Genomic DNA, 13086 nt, shown 5'->3' on the forward strand with positions numbered 1-13086 from the left:
AGTCTTGGATTATTCGTTGAAAGATCCATAGATACACTTTTAGCCGACAAGGTCGCAGTTGGAGTTTTTCTCCAGGTTCTTCCGTTTCTTCAATATAGACATCGACATACTTGGGGTGTACTATAAGCAGTAACATGATCTACTGCCAGGAAGTCAAAAGAAGGATAGCAATGGCTAGGGAAGCTTTTATTAGAAAAAGGAGCATATTCTGTAGGTCTCTGAAAAAAAACTAAGGAAGAGATTAGTGAAATGCTTTGTGTGGAGTGTGGCATTGTATGAGGCAGAGACATGGGTATTACGACGACATGAAGAGAAGCGAATAGAAGCATTTGAAATGTTGATATGGACAAGAATGGAACGTGTGAAGTGGACAGACAAAATAAGAAATGAAGGTATGTTGGAAAGAGTGGGTAAAGAAAAAATGATGCTGAAACTGATCACGAAGAGGTAAAGGAATTGGCTGGGTCACTGCCTGAGAAGAAACTACCTACCGAAGGATGCATTGGGGGGAATGGTGAAGGGGAGAAGAGTTCGGGGTAGAAGAAGCTATCAGATGATATACGACATTAAGATATATGGATCATATGCGGAGACAAAGAGGAAGGCAGAAAATAGGAATGATTGGAGAAAGCTATTTTTGCAGTGAAAGACAGTATGAATGAATCACTCCGTTAACATTTCTACATTCCATTGTAATTTTCATAGGTCTGCATTTGTTCGATCATCGGTCTACGGCGCGAGGAGAGGGCTGGTCCAGGAGAATGTGGAGTTGCCTGCATGTATCCTGGATACAAATCGTGTCTTATCACAGTCGACCGGAGTGGATGAGAATGCTTGTTAGTAGAGGTTATTACAATGGATCAGAGAATGGTTTAGTTGCTGGGTATTCATGATCTTCGCATATCCAATAAATAAATAGATGGATGGATGGATGGATGGATGGATGGAATGAATGAATGAATGAATGGATGGAGGAATGAATGAATGAATGAATAAATAAATAAATAACTAATATCATTTTAATGCTTCTTAAGACATCCACTGAATAGAAAATGTGCTCGTGCTTCTTTGGTCCACAAAATTTCATCGACCCTTTGTAAATTTAGTTGAATTTCTGCTCAGATAGAAAAGTAGAACATCTTCCTTTGAATATAAAATGCTTACCCCACTCCATTGTTATGGTAAAAAGGGAATTGCTGATGCTCGGCTACTGAAAGTGGTGCTGGAAAATTTTCTCTCAACAGTTATTCTGCTATTTTCAAGTGACAAAAGACCAGAACAAACTGCCTAGGCGAGGAGATAGGAGTGCAAGACGCTTTGATCATGACATCGATAATTTTAATTGGCGGCAAATGACACCAACAATTTTATTATAAGCACTCGTATGTTCACATACATGGTGGAAGGGGCCGATGCCCTAAAATTTAAGATGTGATTCTACATGTTAAGTAATATAACAAGACTTTTATTACACTTTTTCTTCGATGTAGCACCGTCAAGCAGGAAAGAAATAGTCTTTGCCTAATGTTTGCAGCGCTCTATTTCGGTAACGGTCCGAGAGAAATAGCTGATAGTTATCCAAGCAGATAAGTAAAAATAATCTGAACTGTTAATATTTTGAATCTTGTTTTTGCAAATTAAACTGCTTAGCCATGAATTTAAATTGAGTAATTGCGAAAATCGTTAAAATGAATGTTACAACGCAGGGAACTTTCGCGTCCCGCCACATGAGTACAGCAGAGAGGGAGGGGAAGGTAAGGAGTGCAGGCCGCGCTTGCTTGCAGTAGCGTGATGTTGCCAAATGCTTCATAGAAACATAACGATTTCTTCTAAAACGGTGAATGTTAGAGAAAAAAACTTATATCTCCTCATGATCTATTTCTAGTTTCATTTTGGTGCAGAGGTTACCATCCACTCTGTATATTACATAATTACATCTTTAAAGAAGTATTATAAATTCTACTAGCACGTATGTATTAGTCTTTTATGTAGTGAAAGCTTGTCACTCTTGTCTAAGTAAGTAAATCTGGAAACCTCATTCAAAGCCCGAGGTTGCAACATGTTTGTATCTGCTGTAATATTGTTTTACAATAACAATAGTTGCTAGCTGTAGCTACCTGCTACAATATTGTTTTGCAGTCTCGTTAGATTCTCCAGAGAGCACATATTTAAAAATGTAGTGTTATAGAAACACATATCGACTGTGAAGACGAAAAGGGTGACTTGCGTGAAGGGGGAGTAGGGGAATATGGTGGGGATTCTCGTTCGAAGAGCAGAATTCAATGAGGGTGAAACTCTGAGACTCAATACGTAGCAGAATTCAACAAGGTTGAATCTCTGAGACTCAGTACACTACCGGTCAAAAGTTTTCGATCAGCTATGAAAACAACTATATTATACTTTATTTCAATGTACAAACACATAGGAAAAACTAAATAGATCAACAAAATAAATATTTTATCTCTCTAGCATTATGATATGATAGAATATTCAAAACGAAATCCCTGTTTTAACCACAAATCCATAGTTGTGATAGGTGATCGAAAACTTTTGACTGGTAGTGTACGTAGCAGAATTCAACAAGAATGAATTTCTGAGACTCAGTACGTAGCAAAATTCAATTAGGGTGAATAGACTCAATACGTAGCGGAATTCAACAAGGGTGAATCTCTTAGACTCAGTACATAGCAGAATTCAACATGGGTGAATCTCTGAGACTCGATACGTAGCAGAATTCAATTAGGGTGAATTTCTGAGACTCAATACGTAGCAGAATTCAATTAGGGTGAATGTCTAAGACTCAGTACGTAGCAGAATTCAATTAGGGTGAATCTCTGAGACTCATTACGTAGCAGAATTCAATTAGGGTGAATCTCTGAGACTCAGTACGTAGCAGAATTCAACAAGGGTGAATCTCTGAGACTCAGTACGTAGCAGAATTCAATTAGGGTGAATGTCTAGGACTCAGTCCGTAGCAGAATTCAATTAGGGTGAATCTCTGATACTCATTACGTAGCAGAATTCAATTAGGGTGAATCTCTGAGACTCAATACGTAGCAGAATTCAATTAGGGTGAATCTCTGATACTAATTACGTAGCAGAATTCAATTAGGGTGAATCTCTGAGACTCAATACGTAGCAGAATTCAATTAGGATGAATCTCTGAGACTCAATACGTAGCAGAATTCAATTAGGGTGAATCTCTGAGACTCAGTACGTAGCAGAATTCAATTTGGATGAATCCCTGAGACTCAATACGTAGCAGAATTCAATTAGGGTGAATCTCCGAGACTCAGTACGTAGCAGAATTCAATTAGGGTGAATCTCTGAGACTCAGTACGTAGCAGAATTCAACAAGGGTGAATCTCTGAGGCTCAGTACGTAGCAGAATTCAATTAGGGTGAATCTCTGAGACTCAATACGTAGCAGAATTCAATTAGGGTGAATCTCTGACACTCAATACGTAGCAGAATTCAATTAGAATGAAACTCTGAGACTCAGTACGTAGCAGAATTCAATTACGATGAATCTCTGAGACTCGATACGTATGCTACAAACCAAAATAAAGCTATTGATCTTTCCTTCAGTATCATCCTTGCACTAACACAACTTATATAATGCATCGTAGGCCTATATGTCTACAGTAGTTCTGTAGTACAGTAAAGTCTCAGCATAGCCGTATGTTGTGAGCGAAGCATGGATATAGAACATAATATGTCATCCATGTAAACAGTGTCGATACTCTGCCCTATACTTTCATATGCTTCGCAGATACGAAATTCTCTGTGCCATAACGTAATTTTATTGAATTAAAAATTATCTGTTATCACTCGTCTTTGTCCCGCTTAAATCCAAGAATATGAAGGATTTCTCGTAGTGTGAATACGGTACCTTCAAAACTAACAGAGAATGTGATTTGAGCTTGCATTTTTTTTTTTGGATCGGTCTGTGCTTTCCTGTTACGTAAAAGTCATTAACTGTTTGACGAACGTCACTTTCATCAAATGTATCCATCGACGACTTCTTTCTTTGCCTGGGTAAGCCTATTTCTTTGCGAGGCGTTGAATATGTCTCTAATTCGCCAGACTTGATATTTTCTAATTCAATTCGACTGACGTGGGACTGTAGTTCATAGTTGTATCGGCTGCGCTTTCATGAACGGTATTTAATTTAACGGGACCTCTAATTTCCGCTTTTCTCTGCATGAATGGGTACACGTTTGCAATTATTTCTCGAGCTTGACTATGGAATACTTTTCTGTTTAAATTGCTTTTATTGGGAACATTTTAAAGCCGGATAGATATTTTCCCCTGCGTTACTACAAAATCAGGAAAAGACACAAAGCCACCGGCGTAGTTCAGTCGGTTGAGGCGCTTGCCTGTCGATCCGCAGTTGCGCTCGGGTTTGGGTTCGATTACCGCTGGGCTGATTACCTGGTTGGGTTTTTTTCCGAGGTTTTCCCCAACTGTGAGGCGAATGTATGGCAATCTATGGCGAACCCTAGGGCTCGGGCTAAATAACCTAGTAGTTGATACGATGAGCGTTGAATCAAAAGAAGCCCAGTCCATCAGCAGAATAAATGCTGTTTGAAATGGATTCCCCCAATTTCTGTAACAATAAATCGAACTTTGAAATCCGTTTCTTTCAGAAAGCGCTCCTACACAGTCTAAAGAAGCCCCGAGCTCTTTTTGATTCAACGCTCCTCATACAGCATTTAGGTAGTATCTATTTGTCTGTTTTTTTTTTTTTCATTTTTCATTTGTATTTTCACTTGTATCTTGCATTTGTATCTGTTTTATCTTTTTTTCCATATTATCTCCAATTTTACGCTCTAAATAAATGAATAAATAAATAAATATATATATATATATATATATATATATATATATATATATATACTTACTGGCTTTTAAGGAACCCGTAGGTTCATTGCCGCCCTCACATAAGCCCGCCATTGGTCCCTATCCTGAGCAAGATTAATCCAGTCTCTACCATCATATCCTACCTCCCTCAAATCCATTTTAATATTATCTTCCCATCTACGTCTCGGCCTCACCAAAAGTCTTTTTCCCTCCGGCCTCCCAACTAACACTCTATATGCATTTCTGGATTCGCCCATACGTGCTACATGTCCTGCCCATCTCAAACGTCTGGATTTTATGTTCTTAATTATGTCAGGTGAAGTATACAATGCGTGCAGCTCTGCGTTGTGTAACTTTCTCCATTCTCCTGTAACTTCATCCCTCTTAGCCCCAAATATTTTCCTAAGAACCTTATTCTCAAACACCCTTAATCTCTGTTCCTCTCTCAAAGTGAGAGTCCAAGTTTCACAACCATACAGAACAACCGGTAATATAACTGTTTTATAAATTCTAACTTTCAGACTTTTTGACAGAAGACTAGATGACAAAAGCTTCTCAACCGAATAATAACAGGCATTTCCCATATTTATTCTGCGTTTAATTTCCTCCCGAGTGTCATTTAGATTTGTTACTGTTGCTCCAAGATATTTGAATTTTTCCACCTCTTCGAAGGATAAATCTCCAATTTTTATAGTTCCATTTCGTACAATATTCTGGTCACGAGACATAATCATATACTTAGTCTTTTCGGGATTTACTTCCAACCCTATCGCTCTACTTGCTTCAACAAGAATTTCCGCGTTTTCCCTAATTATTTGTGGATTTTCTCCTAACATATTCACGTCATCCGCATAGACAAGAAGCTGATGTAACCCGTTCAATTCCAAACCCTGCCTGTTATCCTGAACTTGCCTAACGGCATATTCTAGAGCGAAGTTAAAAAGTAAAGGTGATAGTGCATCTCCCTGCTTTAGCCCGCAGTGAATTGGAAAAGCATCAGATAGAAAATGACCTATACCGATATATATTAATTTTAATTAATCGATCTAGTTTCTTGGGAATACCAAATTCAATAAGAATGTTATATAAAACTTCTCTCTTAACCGAGTCATACGCTTTTTTGAAATCTATGAATAACTGATGCACTGTACCCTTATACTCCCATTTTTTTCTTCAATATCTTTCGAATACAAAAAATCTGATCAATAGTCGATCTATTACGCCTAAACCCACACTGATGGTCCCCAATAATTTCATCTAAATATGGAGTTAATCTTCTCAAAAGGATATTCGACAAAATTTTGTACGACGTCAAAAAAGTGATATTCCTCGAAAGTTACTACAGTTAGTCTTGTCCCCCTTCTTAAAAATAGGTACGATTATGGACTCCTTCCATTGTTCTGGTACAATTTCCTTTTCCCAAATTGCAAGTACAAGTTTATAAATTTCGCTAGATACTGCCCTTCCACCCTCTTGTACTAATTCTGCTGGAATTTGATCAATACCTGGAGACTTGTACTTTTTCAGAATTTCTATCGCAATTTCGACTTCAGAAAGTGTGGGTTCCGGTATAAATGGCTCAGCAGTTTGTATTTCAATTTCGTCCCGATCATTTCTATTTGGCCTATGTATATTTAGTAGTTGCCCAAAATATTTTTTCCATCTGTTCAGGATTGAATGAGAGTCTGCAAGCAAGTCACCATTCTCATCCTTGATCACGTTTACCCTTGCCTGATATCCATTTTTAAATTCCTTTATACCCTTATATAAATCTCGAATGTTTTTATTCTTACTATTTGTTTCTACCTCATTCAGTTTTTCCTTCAAGTAATCTCTCTTTTTATTCCTAAGTGTACGACTTGCTTCCCGTCTTTCATTGAAATAATGATCTCTATTCTCCACAATTGGATCCTGTAAGAATTTCAATTTTGCCTGTTTCCTTCTATCTACTACAATGGAACAATCTTCATCAAACCATGGTTTCTTTTTCTGAGTTTCATGATAACCTATGCTCTGCTCAGCTGCAATTTTGATATTATCTCGGATATTGTCCCACATGCTATTAACATCTAACTCTTCCTCAGCTTCGTCAGCAGTTGCTAAAGCACCAAACCTATTTGAAATTTCAACCTGATAACGTTGCTCAGTTTCCTCGTCCTTTAATTTCAAAATATTGAATCTACTAATATTAGCTTGTTGCTCTACTCGCTTGGCTACTGATAATCTTTCCCTTAATTCTCCAATTACCAAATAATGGTCAGAATTACAGTCTGCCCCCCTGAAAGTTCGAATGGCTACTATACTAGTGTGCCTTCTTTTATCTACCAAGATGTGATCTATCTGGTTATGTGTCATTCCGTCTGGAGAAGTCCACGTATATTTATGTATACCCTTATGGGGGAATGTTGTACTCTTGACAATTAAATTTTTTGATGTGGCAAAGTTGACTAACCTAACTCCATTGTCATTACTACGTACGTGCAGGCTCTCTTTTCCAATAGTTGGTCTAAAAATATCCTCCCGTCCTACTATAGCGTTGAAATCCCCCAATAAAACTTTCATGTGATATCTAGGTAACTGATCAAAAGTATGTTCCAATTCCTCATAGAAGCTATCCTTTATATCGCCGTCTTTCTCTTCTGTAGGCGCGTGAGCATTTATAACTACGATATCGCACCATCTAACCTTAAGTACTAAATACGATAACCTGTCACTGATAAATTCGACCTTTTTTACTGCTGATTTTATTCTTTTATGTACAAAGAATCCTGTTCCTAATTGGTGATTATCGTTTCCTTCCCCATAATACAATAAGTAATCGCCTATTTGTGATATGCCATTCCCTTCTAACCTAACCTCTTGTACTCCCACGAAGTCTATTCTATATCTAGCTAGTTCTTTTGCTACTAATGTTACCCCTCCTGTTCTATAAAGACTAGTTACGTTCCATGTACAAAATCGTATAACCTTTTTCCTTTGCCGGAGAATCAGTCCCATTCCGAGGCTTACTGTTAGGTTTCGTAACAAGCTGTTTTTTACGGTGATGGGTTGTTAGCCCTTCGCCCAACCCCCAAGCTAAAGGACCACCCCTTATCGGCTGTCCACGACTGCTTATTCTATATTCGCAGCTACCCTCCATATCTGGAGGCCGTCTCCTCTATCCGCAACCTGAGGACGCGCCATGCCGTGGTGATAAGGACCCACAATACATGGTAAATATATATATATATAAATTATATATAAATAAATATATAAATACCTAAATTAAATAGAGTAAATGAATAAATAAGTAAATAAATAAATAAATAAATAAAGCCGGATTACAACATTCATCCCTTCCTTCAACCCAACGGGTCATTCACGTGATAAGGTTGAGAGGATTTACATCCACTGTCTTGTCTAGAGGTAGAAGTCAGCACAATGTCGCTCGGAAAACATCAGTTTAAATAGTAATGGGAAAATAAATACTTCTATATTCAAAACAACAGCAAAGCATGCGAGCTTTCGCTGCACGTATGAGTTCTATGTTTTGTTCAACACAGTGTACGTATGTAAGCAAACATTATGTAAAATTAACTTAATTAAGAAGTTGGCGGCGTAGCTCGGTCGGTTAAGGCGCTTGCCTTCCGATCCGGAGTTGCGCTCGGGCGTGGGTTCGATTCCCGCTTGGGCTGATTACCTGGTTGGGTTTTTCCGAGATTTTCCCCAATCGTATGGCAAATGTCAGGTAATCTATAGAGAATCCTCGGTCTCATCTCGCCAAATATCATCTCGCTATCACCAATTCCATCGACGCTAAATAACCTCGCAGTTGATACAGCGTCGTTAAATATCCAAGTAAAAAAAAAAGAGGTTGGCTAATCTTGGAATACAAATTGTGTTTTATTTTGGGTAAACTTAAATAATAAAAAGAGATAGTTATGGCATTTTTATTATCGAATAACTTCATAGATCTTCACAGTGTTTTCAAGTTGTAATTTGGTACGTAAATGGTGCGAAACTCACCAGTCTGGAAGGATGGATCATCGCACAGGTAGCTGAACGTGTGCCTGGCGCCCGCTACGTTGTTGTTCATCATCTTCCTCTCGTCGCCGTTGAGGCAGGTGGCCGCGTACAGGTCGAAGCATTGCATGCCGGTCTTGAAGGCGCTGCAACACAGCATCCAACCCTCGTTAATCCCTTAATCCACCGCATTCCCAAGCCTTCGTGACTAATTAACGGCGATTACCGTTATTACATTATTGGGAAAAAGTTTCCTGCTGTTCCTGCTGCACAAGAACTCATTTTGCGCAAGCGTAATTCCCCGTGGAAACCGACGAAGGTAACGAATGGGGGCACAGATTAAGCTGATTGAGCTAACTTACAGTTTCTCATTTTCACTAAGCGAATATAATTTATATAACATTTTGTGTTTAATATTAAATGTTTACATATACAGACAACAAATTCAACGATGGAAGGAATGTAGCTTAAGAGTACTGAATTGCATCGAGCTTTGAGACTAAATTCGAGCCTGAGTGACAAAAATGTAATCTCTGATGGAGGTAGCATTGTACAAACTTTTGAACAAGGATTTTATAATTTATTTATTTATTTTGCTAATAATTATAACATAAAATATAATACAGGGACATCATTTTATTTTTACTTCAATTTTTATTGTACATGAGATTTTTAATGTACTTCACTCCCACACCCTCTACTAGTAAACTTCCAACCGTCCTACACACAGTACTTTAGTGAGTATAGTACGTTCCAGAAATATATTCGCGTTTTCCAGTGAAAAAGCTTTCAATATTGAATCATATTTTCGCACAGGTACTGTCGTACGTTTGCCTACGTCGCAGCTCGGTTCCCCCACCCACTTCTGCTCGCCCCTCTATAAAGGCTAACGACTGGGTTGTCTTACCTCTTTTCTGAAAACATTAATTTCTGTTAGGAATTGGACGTCTACGTAATATTATACAACTGTTCAAAGTAACTTAAACAAAAGGGTCTCGTTAAGTAATTAACTGTCACGTGACAGTAGATAGCATGTCTGAGTAATTTTATCTTTTCGGATCGGGCAGAAGTTAATGTTATGTTTTATTTAACGACGCTCGCAACTGCAGAGGTTATATCAGCGTCGCCGGATGTGCCGGAATTTTGTCCCGCAGGAGTTCTTTTACATGCCAGTAAATCTACTGACATGAGCCTGTCGCATTTAAGCACACTGAAATGCCATCGACCTGGCCCAGAATCGAACCCGCAACCTTGGGCATAGAAGCCCAGCGCTATACCAACTTGCCAACCAGGTCGACTCGGGCAGAAGTGAAGATTGAATTTACAGTATGTAAGGTACTCTTTTATAGAGTAGGTGCAGAATTATTTCAACATGAGTTACTAGTACGAAGGACGAAACTGGTAATTAGAATTAGGTGCAATAGTCTATAGTGCAATAATATGCACAAATGAACTAAAGCTTGTATCGAAATGAACGGCCACCATTTCCAAAAATGTGTTTAAATATCCATATTGTGATTATTTTCCAATTTAACTTCATTCTCTATGTTGTATGCTCATGTGCTGTAGACAGTATAATATTCACTGCATAATGAATACGTCCGAATGGATAGCTCAATTCGTGAGTAAAAACCCTCATTGTTAATACAGTACTGTATATTGATTAAACAAAAACCTAATGAAAATTATCAAATTCAAAATCGCGATATTTCCTAGTTTACGTAAATGGATGAACTACTTTTCTTCTCTCCTATACCTAGTAGAGTGATTTGTTTGTATTTTACGTCAGTATCATCGAACTCCAGTCGTGAATTGGGGTAACAAATGGTGTTTCCGGTTCTTAACTGTTAATTGAAAGGTATGGCCAGGTTAATATTAGAAATGTTAGTAAAATGAAATGATATCCCTGTATAAACAGAAAAAACTTTATCTCGCCACTGAAAGAGTAGAACTCGTGCTCAGGGGCGGATTCCTGAATTGAAATTAAGAAGTATATAATACAATTTGTCTTATGTCTATTACACAATAAGAATATGTAAATTTAAATTAAACATTTTTCAATTTTTATAATTGGGTTTGTGGGTTTGAGAATGCATCTAGGTTGAGGGTTAACGTAAAAGTTTGTAACAAATCGAAGTGCTGGGTCATAGAGCCCCCTTCCCATAAACTCCATTCCATGCAGTAGACTCCAACCAGCACAAAATGGCATCATCTCGTAAACGGTTAATTTACGGAACCATGTCTAGTGGAACTTCTTTGCTTCTCTTCGCTTTTACTTCTCATTCCTAAATTTTTGACCATAACTTTTGCAACACCCTGTAGTATTTATAAGTATATCATAGCCTGCAGACAACATTGCAATTGCATTAGCGATTATTTGTCTTCACTTGTAAGCTAATTTTTTGGGTTATATGCTAAAAGTATATCAGTGTACATATTTTTAAGAGCTAAATGTATTTTTTATGTTAGCTGCATACACAGTTTCCACCCAGCGACCCCGCAGTTCCAAGAAGAGGTCAAATGTTTCCTCATGGGTTTTAAGCACGTAGATCTTGAATATAGGCTATACAACTATAATAATTTAATTAAATAATGAAACCATTATCATCATGAACGAATTTAGGTTCAGAATCATTAAGACATGTTTCAATTTATCACAAAATGGGCCTTTTGGTTGACACGAAAGGATATACTGGGGAACGATCTTAGTTCATTCCACAGACACGTTTGTTCCAATTTTGTTGATATTATTTGATATGCTGCACTGTGTTTGAAATGAGCAATCTTTCATGAATGTTGTCATTTCGTTGTTGGTTCGACTGTATATCCGAATAAAATGTGATCCAAGCTTTAGGGCGCTGGTTTTCCATCCAGACGGTCGGGGTTCGAATGGATTGAGGTATGAGCTCTGCAATTTGTCGTAATTGAATGCAGAAACGCCATAATTATGTCCATTTGAATAAATTTTTTAGGAGGCACAAAGAACTGATTATCTTCAAAAGCGTTTGATATTTTAGGGTGCTATGCATAGACATTTCGCTAGCCCGCTCTACGAGCGTGCTAAACTAGCCCCGGCTATCTACTGATTACTTGTACAGGATTCATATCATATCGTATCATATATCATATCATATCATATCATATCATATCATATCATATCATATCATATCATATATCATATATCATATCATATATCATATATCATATATCATATCATATATCATATCATATCATATATCATATCATATCATATCATATCATATCATATCATATCATATCATATCATATCATATCATATCATATCATATCATATATCATATCATATCATATATCATATATCATATATCATATCATATCATATCATATCATATCATATCATATCATATCATATCATATCATATCATATCATATCATATCATATCATATCATATCATATCATATCATATCATATCATATCATATCATATCATAACATATATCATATCATATCATATATCATATATCATATCATATATCATATCATATCATATCATGTCATATCATATCATATATCATATCATATATCATATCATATCATATCATATATCATATCATATCATATATCATATCATGTCATATTATATTATATCATATCATATATCATATCATATCATATCATATCGCTAACACTGGTTTATGAATACGAATAAACGTTAGTTCGCTGATCATCCACCGGAAGCCAGCGCCCTTAAAGTCACTATTTGTTTATTAAAACATAATAATAAGCTCTTGTGTTTGAAATTTTTTTCTCTTGTATGGATGAGGGACCCGAAGGTTTACACTGCAGTCTGAGGTTTATTGTGCCTACCACTCCTATTCTGTGAAGGACTGGGTAGCCGAACGCCCACGCTCTTGTACAAGTACAGCACGCCGTACCGTGAACTTAACCCGGGCTATGGCATAGATGATGATGATGATGATGATGATGATGATGATTATATGTGAATTAATGTTGGCGAAATGAATCCGAGGTCCAAAGCCGAAAGTTATCCAGTCATTCTGCTTCAATTGGACGAGGGAAAACCCTGGAAAAAACCCAACCAGGATTTGAATCCAGGCTCGCTCATTGCACGGTCAGACGTGCTAACTATTACTCCACAGCGATGAGCTAGTGTTTGACATACATGAACTATAACTTTTTCCTTTAGTATTTTGTGAAAAAAAAAAAATCTGAATTGTCTGGA

General features: G+C 37.3%; 1 protein-coding gene across 1 annotated transcript in view; it reads right to left on the reverse strand.

The window, feature by feature from the left end:
• The window catches only part of LOC138704295 (uncharacterized), a 630735-nt gene that overhangs the window by 66857 nt on the left and 550792 nt on the right, over positions 1 to 13086 (reverse strand). The window contains exon 3 of the mRNA XM_069832161.1: positions 8868 to 9010. Within this exon, the coding sequence (XP_069688262.1) occupies positions 8868 to 9010 (143 nt within the window). The remainder of the gene's footprint in view (positions 1 to 8867; positions 9011 to 13086) is intronic.

The sequence above is a fragment of the Periplaneta americana genome, chromosome 8 (assembly GCF_040183065.1).
Source record: "Periplaneta americana isolate PAMFEO1 chromosome 8, P.americana_PAMFEO1_priV1, whole genome shotgun sequence".
Classification (NCBI taxonomy): domain Eukaryota; kingdom Metazoa; phylum Arthropoda; class Insecta; order Blattodea; family Blattidae; genus Periplaneta; species Periplaneta americana.